Source organism: Ornithodoros turicata, chromosome 4, assembly GCF_037126465.1.
Source record: "Ornithodoros turicata isolate Travis chromosome 4, ASM3712646v1, whole genome shotgun sequence".
Classification (NCBI taxonomy): Eukaryota; Metazoa; Arthropoda; class Arachnida; order Ixodida; family Argasidae; genus Ornithodoros; species Ornithodoros turicata.
The window spans coordinates 39,307,274-39,322,058 of record NC_088204.1 but is presented as its reverse complement, the minus strand read 5'-3'; the positions used below and the strand labels follow the sequence as shown (position 1 = coordinate 39,322,058).

General features: G+C 46.5%; 2 protein-coding genes across 2 annotated transcripts in view; one reads left to right on the top strand and one right to left on the bottom strand.

Annotated features, from left to right (window-relative positions):
* Positions 1-14,785, top strand: part of LOC135393033 (phospholipid-transporting ATPase ABCA3-like) — a 241,869-nt gene that overhangs the window by 147,441 nt on the left and 79,643 nt on the right. The window contains exon 19 of the mRNA XM_064623623.1: positions 1,636-1,845. Coding sequence (XP_064479693.1) covers positions 1,636-1,845 — 210 coding nt within the window. The remainder of the gene's footprint in view (positions 1-1,635; positions 1,846-14,785) is intronic.
* On the bottom strand, positions 3,840-10,382 carry LOC135393032 (uncharacterized). Its single transcript, XM_064623622.1, has 13 exons — positions 10,368-10,382; positions 9,015-9,120; positions 8,862-8,957; positions 8,518-8,691; positions 8,243-8,429; positions 7,951-8,089; positions 7,790-7,886; positions 7,496-7,667; positions 7,202-7,350; positions 6,970-7,143; positions 4,752-6,902; positions 3,998-4,074; positions 3,840-3,907 (listed from the first exon to the last, which is right to left on the bottom strand). Exons 2-7 carry the CDS (start codon positions 9,075-9,077, stop codon positions 7,820-7,822), a joined length of 726 nt encoding a protein of 241 aa, XP_064479692.1. The 5' UTR covers positions 9,078-9,120; positions 10,368-10,382; the 3' UTR covers positions 3,840-3,907; positions 3,998-4,074; positions 4,752-6,902; positions 6,970-7,143; positions 7,202-7,350; positions 7,496-7,667; positions 7,790-7,819.

Below are 14,785 nucleotides of genomic sequence, written 5' to 3'. Positions count from 1 at the left end.
GCACAAAAACTGTCATTGATTGGTTATGGTTATGTACCTGCAATAGTTAACCTAAAAAAGTAATGATGCATCCAAAAGGTCTCCAGCCTCCTTTAGCACACTGCTGTGTAGTGTCTTTTGCAGAAACAGCCCTACAAAAGCAGATCTACTGTTACCATACAATAAATCAAAATAGAAGTAAGCAGCTGTCTTTTTGAATGTTTTCCAATGTAGCAGTAGTAACACAATACCTGAAGAACTTTTTTCCATTGGTCTCCTCTGCTATGGCATGCTGAAATAAGTAAAACACACATTTCAGTTTAATCTATGTGAATTACAAATCTATTACATGTGAATCCAGGGAAAATGGAAACCTCGTTCGGTTTTGCTCCAGTATTTTCATAACCTGGGAAAGCAAAATCTGCTCAAATTCCGTGTTCAGTGTAGTGCAACAACATGCATATTTCCATGCCTAGATAGTATCCACACAACAGCCGCAAGACGCTAATGCACTTTATGATCAGTCCTATTGCACCGTTAAAGGTCTCTGGAGATAAGGCACGCTGCAAAGAGATGCTAGATACTGGGACGGTTTGTAAACATGCGAGTGGATAACGCCCCTCAATTTCTCCATCGGGGCTCGCAACAACCATCTAGCACGTTATTGCTCTTACTGTACAATGAGAGGGGTGCTTACAGTGTGTATCACAGGAGATGACACTCATAATAAGCGCCAGCACAGACAGCACTACGCTTTGTTTTTGAAGATACACATTGATGTTCGGCCATCCGCACGCTCTGTCGGTCCATTGGATTGGTATCTGGATTTTGTCCAGTGGCACATATCGATGTCACTCTCTTTGACCACACTTCGACGGTGCTTTTACGTTTACCATGCAAGAGCTTGCAATAGCGCCTTCGAAAAACAACTGCTGCATTTCGTGATCCAGGTCAAGCGTTACGCCACTTTGCTTTACTAACCGCGCATTTAAACCGATTCTGCTTAATTTTTACCAGTTAGACTTCGAATTAGTGAAACATCACCTACCACAACCACTATACGATAGTTTTTTCAGCACACGTTCACAGTTACAACGTACTTAGGCCGACGTTAAACTAGCCCCTCCCCTAGTTTAAAAGACGTCCCATTCAAATGCATGGGTCTTAAACCACCGGTTTAAGTAGCTTGGGTGGATGATCGAAATGGAATATTTGAAGGGAATATTCGTCCCATTGCAATAAAATCCATCTCCTGGGCGCTTCTAGCAACTATATCAATCAAAACTTACCCAAGATTTGATGAAAAATTCTTCGTGAACCGGGGATTAGGCCTACCGGCCACAACCGCTTCTAGCAGATTCTGGCGAAATGCGCATGCGCCGTGCAGGAAACTCGCTATGTGCGGTGCCATTGGCTTCACAGCAGCAGGTTGTAGGGCACGGGGTGGTGATCCAGGATTGGCGAACGAAAGTCTCACGTGATCGATTTAAACTCAACGTCACTAAACCAATGGTTTAAGTGAGTTGGTGAATACGGGTACATGGGTTTCCTTGTTACTCCCAAATCGGTAGGAATCAACATCTTGGTTTTGTCATGTGCATATGCGAGCCGCCACAACACTTCAGCCATGTTGATAGCTTTAACATCCATGCGCAGGACATGTGGTAGCCGCTATGCCGGAAGGTCTCGTACGTTCCTTCATGTTGGTGTTTCCTGGAGCTGCGTTGCGCGAAGGCTTTCGAAAGATATTGGTTCTTGACGTGCAGAACAGAGAATGCCTTACGCGAAGCTCCGGTCCAGTATGGTGGTGTCCTGCCGATAGCAAGCTGGTGGACACGTACCAGGCCTTAGCCTACTGCTGCGAGCGTAAGTACACGTCGCCATGGCGTCATTGTTAAAGGGACCAAAAAGTGAATATAAACCTATCGAAACTTTATGTTCAGTGAAAAGCTTGAACCTTCTAAAGTTCAAATGTCAAAGAACTCCGCTGAAATCGCTGTAGTTTTTCTTAAATCGAATTTTCGATGATTGCATGTCTAGGTACCTAGTAGGAAACCGGCAGTCTCTCAAAAATGGCATAACACCGCGCCATCTGTCGAGGACGCATGTAATACTCGCGCTTCCACTCGCTAATCCGGTGAAAACGAAAGTGGCTGTGAGCGTCTACATCCACTTTCTACGTCGAAAATGTCGAGTCTCCCGAACCTGAGTGCGCTAGAACTCCGCAATCTAGAACTATCGCGTGCACAGAACTTCTGTTCGTACGATAGCATGCCGGAAAGTGTGTGCGTCGCAGAAGAAGATTAATCGTCCTCAGATATACCGGAGTCACCGCCGTCCTCACCAGGATCTGATCGTGCCGGGAACGCGAACTGGTTAGTGAAATTTATATGTATTAGGGAGAAGCACTTGTTTAAGGTGCAACAAGCGCTGTTTTTTCGTTGTGCAGGTGTTCTTGCGGGAAGTGCAAACCGATGGATACCGCTGACGAGTGTTTGTGCTGCCGAGAGGTAGAGAACGTCTGTAAAAAGCAGACTGTCAACTGCATTACAGACAACGAATATTTCGAGATACTCTGCCTCGACACCGAAGTTCTGCGAGTGTCTTTTACGTACATCCGAGATACTGAAGAGTATGGCAACATACGTGACATCGCCGTGAACAAGTGAGTGTTTACGCGCTACTTGAACGGCAAACTGAATGGAAAAACCTTATTTCTGCAGGAAATTCCGTTATATCGCCTATCGGCAATTCACAAGGTGGATATGGGGTGGTCTGGGAAAGCACCATAGGAAGATTCTTCCTGTCTGCGTGGTGCATACCATTAGGGATGCTTTTCCATCAGATGTGTATAAGGGCTTTGAACTTGCACACTTGTAAAAATGTATATTGATGCCTGCAAATTTTCATTTCTAGCTTGCTGCGAATTTTTTCATTGCTTTTTCCTTTCAGATAGTCACACAATATTGTAATTATTATGTTTGTGCATGGATGCCTGGGGGCATATCTATTTGTACATTAGTGTACTCATGTCTTGTATATATGGAGAGTAAATAACATAATTTTTATCATTGTACTTCACCTGAACTGTGTTTATAATTTTTTATACACTAGAGATTGACCAGGTTTGCAAATGCTAATTAACGGTTGAAAACACTTAACTTGATTTCACTGAAAGGAGCACTTGTAACTGATCCATTATCATATGACCAACTACCATTTGTAAAGAAAGTCCTTAGTGCTGACTTAAATGGTACAGCACCTCTTCATCTCAGTTCACAGTTAACCATGCAGCATCGGTGTGGGCAAGAGTACTCCAAAATGGCTACATAATTTATTATGCAGTAACAGGCTCACACTACCTTTGCAATGCTATTTTTTAAGATGAAATACAGTGACACTTTTCTGCACACAGTATTCGATTCACCACCATTCGACAACAAAACTACTGTGAACAGTCTCTGTGAATGAGATTGACTGTACCCACGTATTCTTTTTTTCATAAGTTCTCGGTGACTGTGACCGAGATACTTTTGTAAAGAAATTTTGACAGTCCTCCAAATAGAAACTGGCTTCAGTGTACGCAACAGACTTCTCGGAAAAATTAATTGAAATATAATAAAACAGCCGAAACAACATTTTTTCACAACTCTGTATTTTTCTTTTTTAATTCCAGCAATTTAGGAGACAGAGTAGGACTTTCTGCTCTCTGATGTTTTCAGGTACTTCATAGAGCTGTAAAACTTGAAAAAAAAAGAAGATAAGATACAGAATAGAAGTATAGACAGTTTTGCTTTTCACTTTTGAGCTTAACAAGAAAGTTACATTTTACCATATATGTGCTTTTGTATTCTTCTGTTGATGAAAAGGGTACAGGAATAATAATGGAGCACATAGATGAAGCTGAGAGCTGTTCTTCGAGAGTGTGCTAATTGTGACAAAAGAAATATACGATGAAAGTTGTACAGAAACAGCAAATGTCTGCTGACAAAAGTTTTGGAAATCTGGATGTTACTACCTCATGTAGTTTCCGTCCAAAAGTAGGACTACTCGACATTCTTCAGTCGCAGCACGGTGCAGAGGTGGAAGTTGTGGCTAGAAAAAGATTTGGCATGTTCACAAGGTCATTAGTGCACACCAACATACATGACAACATAGACAACATGATGGCTGCAAACTCAGTTATTCAACAGCACAAGAAACGGAAAGCATGAGTAAAAAAAGATAGCGTCCATGCAGCACGTGTAGAACCACATAATCTCAGGGAAGGTAGAATCGGGAGAGCAATAAATGACTTGCGTCCGAAATTGGGTAACTTGGCATAGTTAGGACCGAGGATATGGGCTGCTCCAATACACACTCTGTTTCTATAGTACCCTTTCAATTGTCTCGCATGTATTTTTCTGCTGCATCGAGCGAAAGAGCATCAAGGTACCTAGATTCACTCTACATTCAGAATTGCAATAAATATTATGGGGCTCTACCCCATCTCTTCAGGTAATGTGCTGAAATGGAGTAATGGGTTGCCTCAGAGCGATGACGGAAATCCTATGGTGTCCAAAAGCGTTAGAAGTGCTTTGACAATTTGTGTGGGGCCAGTGAATAATACTGCAAGGCATATTTCCTTGAGCTTGACGTGCAGAAGCTGCATACGTGTATCAGTGCATAATTGATGTTAAGATACAGAAACTATAAAGCTACGACCTTAGGGTGTTTGTATGTCAAATGAAGTCCATTGGTAGCAGCTCAAAATTCACATATGAGGTCCTTACCAACAATATGCATGTTAGAAGTGTCCTTGTTTAAGAAAAAGGGTTCTGCTGCAATTGTCCCCCTCTGTGCCCTGGACTACGCCATTCTCTTCATGACCAGTGGTTAGGGTCTTGTTATGCACCTGTGCGAGGACTTGCAACTGAAAGACAAGGAAAAAAAAGAGAAGAAATACTGGAATTACAATGTGAAAGCATGATATAAAGAAGAGTGCAGCTACAGCCACATAGCGCGGACAATGACAGTGATATTGTAACATGCTGTGGTACGTAAGTGGTTGCAAAGTTTTCCATTAGTCTTGCCATGGTCACTTGACAGTTGGTTAAAAGTAGAAAAGCTTTTGATGCATGACACCAATCTCCTTTTTCATTCTCCCAAGGAACCTACCTCCCCTCACTGTACAAAGAGTTGCGTGGCATGATGATGCCACAGACGGACACTTACAAAACATATGAGCAAATCTGTCTGTGCAGACCTGTACTTCTCATACTATAGAGTACAACGAAGTCAAGTCAATAAGTCACATTGCAGTATAGTTAACTTCAATGAACAAAAACCTCAGATAAGGAGTCGCAACACTTTATATGAGTAAAAAGTTCTTCTGGCCACCTTATCATCACTGGCGTCACGTAACAGTATTTACATATTCATGGATCAGGAAGCATTAGGTGCACCTTCATGCACTTTGTGAGTATGGAGATGGGACGTAGGTTGTGGAACACACTCTCATGGGGAAAGGATTAAGATTTCAAAGAAAAGCAAGTGAAACAATATCAAAGAAGTCTGGCATTCTATAACAGGCAAATAAACAGAAAGCAAGAAAAAGCGCATGCACTGCAAATTCAGGGAAGAATCAGGTTCAACCCTAAAATTTCAGGCTCCAGTTATTGCGTGCACCTGGAGGATGACACCTACATTCTGGGCTACAGGCTCATATGCTGGGCTATAGGTTTTCAACATGCCACTTGATTATTATGCCACAAATTCAAAAAGAACTGTTACATAATCCGGTGAAGGCAGATCATGTCTATTTAAAGGGCACTAAAATGCAAAAAGAACTATTTACATAAAAGTACGTGTTCGGATTATAGCATAATACAATCGAAACTAGCTCACAAAGCACCGCCATTTGAAGAAAAACGCAATGTAAACAGTATTTGGCAGCAATGAGCACGATTGAAGAGGGGCAGCAACGATTGGCAGCATCCAATGAGACAGTAGGAGAAGCCTTTCGTGTTTCTGTGGATTTGGAACGGGGCTGGCCGTAGCACGTACACCATATATGTGCGACATTATGTGTGTTGGTCACATCACTTTTTCAATACAGATTTACTGAATCGTTGCCCACAACAGTTATCACAAATGTTCCACTGACAACAATTATATTCACGTCCTTCGCACTATTGTTTTTCACAGTTACTGCTCTATAGCATAGCATGTGCGGCAGACATTCACTGCATTCGTGCCGAAGCAAGGAGCCTGGTATAGTTCTGACTGCACCTTTGTAATGGAATCAGTGTACATATTGAGTTACGATGTCATGTGGAAAGTTAGCATGTTAGCAGTTACGATGTCAAAATCTGCCTGGGGCACGATAAAGCTGAAGACCCCCCCAGTACTTAACACAGCGTGCCCTTCCGAGGTGAAGACCGGTGAAAAAGCAGTTGACAAAGACAAACCGTTTCCGGTGCCAATTTATCTGTGTGAATTGCAGTAGTTGGTCACATGACTCCAGTGTGCTACAAAGAGAACAAAGTGGTGCTTTTTTGTAACACAGTCATTTCCTATTATTCTTTCAGTAGCTTATAGCAGCCACTGGAGCCTACTGACTTAGGTGCGGGTGCCAAATATGCCGACTGTTGATTTATTGCGCACCGTGCTGTCCAGATGTACCATCCTGTGCCGCCTTAGGGAAGGTACCCAGGGCTACTGCCCCTCTACCCCCCCCCCCCCCCATGAAACGGCCCTGACTGCATGTAACGCAATGTAAAGTTAACTTGTTTTTTGCATTTTAGTGCTCCTTTAACACCCTATCCGAAGTAATTGGTACTTCCCTTCATTCATCTTTGGAGGCTTTGACGGAGTTTTGGTAGAGCGGGCTATCCAAAGCAGCTCCCACGTCAGGACTGCAGTTGCAGGTGGCCTCATGAGAGCTATAGTGCAAGGTGAAGGCAACAGTGCTCAACAGGAAGTTATGCAAGAAGGGTAAAGCAACATTACATCACTCTGTTGAAAAGCGAAGCATCCTTCTCGCAATCAGGACCTCCTTCGATTCACGTGGGTAAGCTGCAGTCATTGGTGCAGACTCGGGACTATGGTGGGCTGCTACCATGGCACTGTATGTTGTGCTTTCACACACTGTCACAGCCCCCTTTAGGAGATTTGCCACATAAGCTGTAAAGAGATAAGCAGTACAAATGCCTGTATCATAAACGGAAAGAGATTTTCATACTGTAAGTGGCCTTTGTCTTCACTCTAGAAACTACTTCTGCCCCTTTCTTTGTTTTTAGGAGCTTCCTCCTGAACATCTGCTGTCCATCCTTTCCATAAGCATACTCCCGGTGAGCATTTTCATTGAAGTGCAGGGCAGCTATTTGTGTCCTACAAGGAGTGATAGAAGAGATAAGACATTGTAAATGTGACACCTCACAAATAACCTTTTTGACAACCTATACAGTAAAGAAAAAATTTCAAGCACTACGTCAACCCCTTGTCTTTCTTCCTATTTCAAAGCGTGGGTACGCACCTAGCACGCATAACTTTCGGTGTGTATGCTGTGGACTTAGGAGCGAACTTCAGTATGACGGAGTGGTATGACTCGAGCCCCGATGTCTGACCCACTCTTGATAGTTGTTGAACATCCTTCAGTAGCCTTGGGTTCAGTACAATCTTCAGAAGTCTTGCATAAGCTACTGTACCTGTACATTCAGAGCATTTGTTGTCCTCGCCATGTACACTGTACATACATTATGTCTGGTACCTGTGAAGTATGCTAGACTAACACACTAAGGAAAAATGTGCTTCTCCTAATTCAAATTACCAGGCTGCAGCCACGGCCTTTCCAACTGTGTCATGTAAGCAGCGATGATATGGACCTTCGTGACCCGTATGGACATTTGTAATGTGGGGTGTCATGCCTAATGAAGTAACGTTAGTGTCAGATCTACATATCTGTTATTATCTGATTACGTCTTACTTTACCACATGCTCAGTAGCAGTTCTGAATTCCCCTCAGCTGCGGAATTGCACCAGTAGAGATGATTGCAAATATGCTGCACCCATGGTTTTAAAGGAGCACCTGCACTGGTTTTGGCTGCTGTGTCCAATTTCTTCTTCAAGCCTGCATACAAAATTTAAATACATAAGCCCAACAATAAAAATTCATAACATAAATTCAACGGCAGAGCACTGAAATGGTCATGATGTACAGCGTATCAGTAGCAGTGCAATCGACCCTAGGGTGTGGGTTACACAATAAGCAAGTAAATATCACCTTTCACCACATGCCAGGTATCAAATCCATGCACTATGCTGGGTTCCATTTCACGCATGTGCTTTCTCACTGCAGGATGTCGATCAGTCGTAATGGATGCCACGATGATGTGATTTGATTTCAGTTCGTCCAGGCATCTCACAAATCCCACCTTTTCCATGTTTGTGCTGGAAGCAACATCTGGAGACTAGAGCAAGAAGAACACACAAAAAGAAAGAATCAAATTATGGCAGCTGGTAGGCCTTATACGAGTAATATATGTGCCAAACACTTACCTCACCAACCTGTACTTGAACGGAGCTGACGATTTTCTTTGAATGGGCTTCCATAAAAGTGTATGTCATGTACTTGGCACAATGACCAGGAGAATCACACCTGCCATCTCCAAGGAGGTCAACAGGCTTGCCTTGAAGTGAAAGGAGCAGGTGGTTGTGTTCTGCATTCCAAACCTGTAAGATTTGTGCAATATAACAGCCATTATTGCAGAAAGCAAACTCAGTACCTCCTTATACACTGATGCACCAATGCTTGTCAGTTACTACTTATTACAATCATATGATGATAATTAATATTTTTAGATAGATTTTCAAGTATTGTGCAAGCGACTAGGAACTGGTACCTGTGATACAGCAGGCAGTAGGCAACCTTTCTGATATGTGTCGTATGCAACCTTTGAAATCATTTGTATGTTGATGGAGCTCAGCAGTCGAAGAACCTTTAGAAAGGGATGTAACGTTTTATTATGTATGCTCCCAAACATGCAAGTACACACCTTGGTGGGACTGGCTCCGTTGAACAGTATTGCACCGGAGAGCAGAACGTTTCCTGCAGCCATCCTGTTCAATTCTGGCTGACTGTTCCAAGAAAATTTGTGGCCGCTTGCACATTCGGACACAACAGTGAGAAGTATGCCCCGAACTGACGTGGTAAATATTCCGATTTGTGAGGTAATGCTTTCTCTGTGTTATCAAACAATGATAATGTGCAGGATGGTGGGCCAAAATATGGGGGTTATTTTTCACTTTTCGGTCCCTTTAAGCGCGATTATGCCACTTCGAATGCGCAGACGCAGACCCAGCTCATGGATACGTTCGAGTCCCTTATAACAGTACACCCTATGAATATTTTATGGAATTGTGATCAAATGACAGCCTCCATATGAACAGGTTCAACCTGTTATTTTGTTGGGAGATCTTTATGAGTATCATGAGAGCAGTGAAGCCCTGTATATCGACTAGTACAGGAATTTTGGCGGCCTGATAACACCTTTTTTTCACAAACTTTGTGAAGGATTCATTGTAGAATAAAAAGACATCCGTCCCGGTCGATTCCGAAACTATACTGCCGTTTTACTCCTCTTTCATTACCGAAAATAACGCCGAAAATCGAACGCGAATTAATGGAGCAGTTTCTGCGCAATTTGACGTAATGCATGGCAAAAGCAGACGATCATGTTGACCGTATACCGAAATTTCCTTTCTGAAAATTTGAGAAAGCTACGCAAGGACGAGGCCAATCAGGGAGTGTCTATTTGCGCGGACAAGTCCAATCAGTGAGCCGCCGGAGAACTTTTGGCGAGTGACAGACGGGCAGGTGGGGCGGTGTCTGCAGGTCGCGGAGAGTCTGCCCGTAGTCCGTTTGCGGAATGTCACTTCTGGGTGAGCGTCGGACGTGTTCGTAAAGCCAGGATCAAACATCACGTTCCACGACCTCCGACAAAACTCAAAAAGGCGCAGACGTACGCTGTATGCGACTCACTGAAAAAACAATCGAAAGGCCCAGTCAGGCAAGATGAGCTCACCTTTGTTTCAATCTGAATAAACATGGTCTGGCGCCCTAACCAAGATTGTGACACAATACCAGAATCGATTTACTTAAGCCTTACCGTTTAAACGAACTTCTCGTGAACGTGTGGGTGGACCTATACTGCCAAATATATTCAATATGAAGAACGCTTTGCGACTTTCACATATTCGACCTACAACGGCTGAAGCACAATAAAACTGCATGCATCCTGTGGTATCCCGTGTTTCCACAACCTCGGGGCGTCAGTCCGTCCGCTCCGTCGCCGAGGAAGACACAGCAAGCAAAAGGTTCAAACAACAAACAAGGATTTATTGCATACCTTTGAACAGACAAGCCACCCACACCGCCAGCCGCGGAAGCCAGGAAGATAAGACCCTCCCGTCTGCACTGTTGTGCTTTTATCTAACTCCCGCCACGCCCCTCTCCCACGTCGCTCACACGTTCGCCACCTAGTGGCGAATAAACAAAACGAAAGAAAGAGATGCCTACACTCCCCCACCGTCAAAGTGCCCACTCGTTGTTTATAGTTCGTCGTCCGGCATGTCCAGGACTACGTCCTCATCTGTCCTGCGAGGGAAGGACGCTACGAAGACACCGGGTGTCGTCTGGGTTGTGGTTCCGCGGGAGCAGCATTGGGGTCAGAAGGTCCGGGGTTGGCGAGTAGGTCAGGGCGGTAGCGTTGAATGGTGGCGATAGCAAAGGAAATGTCAACAGGACACCGGGTAGCGTCCAGTTTGGCGAGATGAAGCTGGCTTCGACGATGAGTGCGACGGTGTAACTCGGGAACGCCATGCAGCTGGAACAACTGTCGACGCTTATCCGCTGAGAGCAGGATGGGGGGATCGTTGGGGTGTCTATCTGCCAACGTTAACCCCCGGAAGGCAAGCGGCACTCTGCTGGGGTCTTCACCTCGAAGAGGGCGGGGCTGCGACTGCCACTTAGACCGGGAAGCCCATCCTACCGGACGTCCAGTGGAGACCACCTTACAAGTGGACACCGTTCTTCGTATAGGTGTCCCAGAACCCGGCCTCGATGGGGAACGGGACCGTCTTGAAGACCTACCAGGCTCAGCAACGGATCTTGTGTGGCCAGAGGCTTTCCGACCACACGTGTTCCCACGAGAAGACATTGCGCCTGCGAGAGGACACAAGGGGAATACGGTGAGAAAGCTATTTCAAACCGCGAGAGCCTGAAAAAGCTCTCCCCAGAAGATTATAGTTGAAGACTGCGAAACAGAAATCACACTAAGAAATACCAACTATTCAAGAGCACTAGGACAATGGCAGCTACTTGCTCCGCCTGCGGGGACGCAAACTGTGGCGACTGGAGGGTCCGGGAACGGGATCCTGGTCCAGGTCTTGAGGAGGAAGCTGACCGTCTGCTTCTTCACCCTCGGGGTGGAGAAGGGGAGGTGGTAAGTCTTCAGGTCCGAGATATGTACTGGCCCAGTTTCTTCGCCCGTGTCACAACGACGAAGCCAGTAAGTGCACCTCGAAGGGGCCATCCCACCTATCTGCGAGTGAAGCTGCAAAGCCGCGTGCGGCATCACTTAGCGGGTGGGTGTGTCGAAGGACGAAGTCACCGCCGCTGTAGGTGAGGTTCCGTCGGCCTCGGTTGTACTGGCGAGCCTGGTCCAACCGTGCGACGTCCAGATTCTCCCGAGCCGTCCGAGCTGCATCGTCCAGTCGACTCCGGAGTTCCTCAGCGAACCTTGAATAAGGAGGCTGGGTACTGCCATCCCGGAGGCGTAGAGCATTCTCCACTGGAAAAGGTGCCTCTCGTCCCAAGTTCAGGAAAGCCGGGGTGAAGCCTGCAGATCTGTTTACTGTTGTCCGTGCAGCGAACGCAAGTTCAACCAGGCGAAGATCCCAATCACGGTGATGCTGACTAGTAAAAGCAACCAACATCATTTTCAGGTTCCGATTAACACGTTCGGTAATGTTAGCCTGAGGGTGATATGGGGAAGTCTTCTTGTGCTGAATGCCTAAGACAGCGCAAGAATCTGAGAACACCTTACTTGTAAAGTAGGTAGCGTTATCTGTGATGAGCTGAGCAGGAAACCCGAACCGGCAAAAGGTGTCGAGTAGTCTTTCCCACACTCTCTGGGAAGTCAGCGTCCTGAGAGGAAACAGCTCAACCCATTTCGTGAAATGAGCAGTAACCACAAACAAATACTGGTTACCTCTAGGACTACGTGGAAACGGTTCCATCACATCACAAGCAACTATCTGCCAGGGCCTATTGCACTGAATAGGGTGTAAGCGCCCAGGGGGTAAACCACCACGAGGTTTTGCTCTCTGGCATACGGGACAAGTGCGAACATACTTAGTTACATCCGGCCTCATTCCTGGCCATGTCGCAACACGACACAACTTTTCATAAGTTTTCCTGCCACTGCTGTGACTTGCCAAGGCCGAATCATGAAAGTAACGTATGAAAGACCTACGCAACTTCCGTTGCACCACGACTATGAATGGGGATGAGCCGTCATCGCCATCCGCCTGGGGTACGTATCTGAACAGGATGCCATCCTCGCCCAGCAGATAGGAGTCGTGCCGTCCGTCAGTCGTTCTGTGCCTGCCGAGTCTTGCTCAGCTAACCATTGAGACACCCGCTGACAAAGGCCGTCCGCTCTCTGAGCGTCTCTCACGGAGCTGCTCTCTGCTCACGACCGTGCCCCAAGACGAGGATCCGCCCCGTGCCACTTCTGCTGCTGCCAGGAGCTGAGAAGGCACCTCCGTGCCTTCCTTTCCCCCCTCCGGTAGAGGCGCACGGGAAAGCGCGTCTGCGACAACGTTCGTCGAGCCCCGCCTGTACTCCACGTTGAAGGAGTAGCCTTGTAGCGTCAGGGCCCACCTGGCAAGACGTCCAGATGGGTTGCGGAGCCGCTGCAGCAAAGAAAGTGCCTGGTGGTCAGTCTGGACGGTGAAAGTGGTGCCGCCCAGGTACAGATCAAACTTCCTGAGAGCGAAGATGATCGCCAAGCATTCCTTTTCCATCACGGAGCAATTCCGTTCTACCGGATTCAGCGCGCGGCTTGCAAAACCCACTGGACTGAGAATAGCGTCATGCTCCTGCAAGAGAACTGCGCCAACCCCATAATCGCTAGCATCTGTTTGCACTACAAACGGTTCGTTCAGGTCAGGCAAATATAACCTGGCCGTATTAGCGATTGCGTGAGAAAGAGCTCGAAATGATCGTTCGTGCTCCTCTCCCCACTGCCAGAGTGTATCGTTGCGCAACAACCGGTTAAGCGGCTGCGCTAACTCAGCGCAATTAGGAATGAATTGTGTGTAGAAACCAATCATGCCCAAGAAACGCTGCAAGGCTTTTACGTTACCGGGAACCGCATACTCCATGATCGCCTTTGGCTTGTCATCGCTAGGACTGATGGTTCCTCCGTCAACCATGAAGCCGAGAAGGCTGATCCTAGGCGATGCCAGCTGCACCTTGCGGGGGTTGATGGTTAGCCCCGCCTGCTTCATCCTTGCAAGGACGATTGACAGGTGTTCCAAGTGTTCCTGAAACTTTCTGGAAAACACTACGACGTCATCCATGTACGCCATCGCGAAGTTATACTTCGCATCTCCCAATACGGTATCCATTAGCCGTTGGAAACTGGCGGGAGAGTTAGACAGACCGAAAGGCATCCGTACAAAAACAAACCCCTATAACAGGTAAAGGCTGTTTTCGGGACATCCTCTGGGGCAACTTGGATTTGCAAAAACCCTCTACTACAATCAAGCGTTGAAAACACTGTAGCGTTGCCCAGGGAATACATAATAGACTCGATGGACGGGAAGGGGTAAGAGTCCCTTACAGTTACTGCGTTAAGTCGACGGTAGTCGATGCATAACCTAGCCGTACCATCACGTTTCGGAGCCAACACGACAGGAAATGCCCAAGGGCTCTGGGACCTTTGAACTGCACCGGTTTGGAGCATTTCATCAACAGCAGCGTCTAACAGAGCACGCTTATGCACACTCAATGGTTTCTGATTACAACGCCAGGGCATAGCGTTACTCGTGCCTGTGCTATGCTGTGACAATGACGAGTTACCGGGTTTTTCCGTGAAGACACCGTCAAACTGCCGCAGTACGCAAGCTCACGGCGCTCCTCCTCGGGACCATGAAATGACCCCAAGACAGTCAGGAGCGGGAACGGTTCGGCAGACGTCACTGCAGCTTGCTTAGCTGAACTGCTGTCCTGTGGCACGGCGAAAGGTAAAATTCCTGACGATCCGTGGTAAACGTATCCTCCATTGGGCAGGTCCAGCACAAATTTCTGCCGGATGATGAAGTCTCTGCCCGGGATAACGGGTACTGCCAGGCCAGGAAGGTGGACGAAGCGCTGCTTTCGTCGTCTCTCATCAAAGCGAAGCCAGAGCACAACTGCAGCTTGTGCTGGAATCACGTCATTGGAAGCAAGACGTCATTGGAAGCAAGAGTGACATCTGTGGATTGCAATTCCACATTGCGTGATGCGCAGTGCTCATAAACACAATCGCCGATAAGGGAGACTGTAGCTCCCGTGTCGATATGGGCGATGTAATCTCTCTCCAAAATTCGAACAGCCATGTTTGGTTGTTTGTCCTCGATGTTATCTCGGACGGAAAGAGCAAAAGGAGCTAAGGCGTATCCTTTTTTCTTGCTGCTTGCAAAGCCAGCTTCTGAATTGTCAGGGTCACGGACTGTAACCGTTCGTTCGTTCTTTCGGCAGATAGCCGACGTCGCCAAG

Excerpts from the sequence above, each read along its gene's own strand:
- LOC135393032 (XM_064623622.1), bottom strand. The coding sequence starts at position 9,077 with ATGGCTGCAGGAAACGTTCTGCTCTCCGGTGCAATACTGTTCAACGGA. Across the intron at positions 8,958-9,014 it reads ACGGAGCCAGTCCCACCAAG|GTTCTTCGACTGCTGAGCTC; the intron begins GTGTGTACTTGC and ends CCCTTTCTAAAG. Across the intron at positions 8,692-8,861 it reads TACTGCCTGCTGTATCACAG|GTTTGGAATGCAGAACACAA; the intron begins GTACCAGTTCCT and ends CAAATCTTACAG.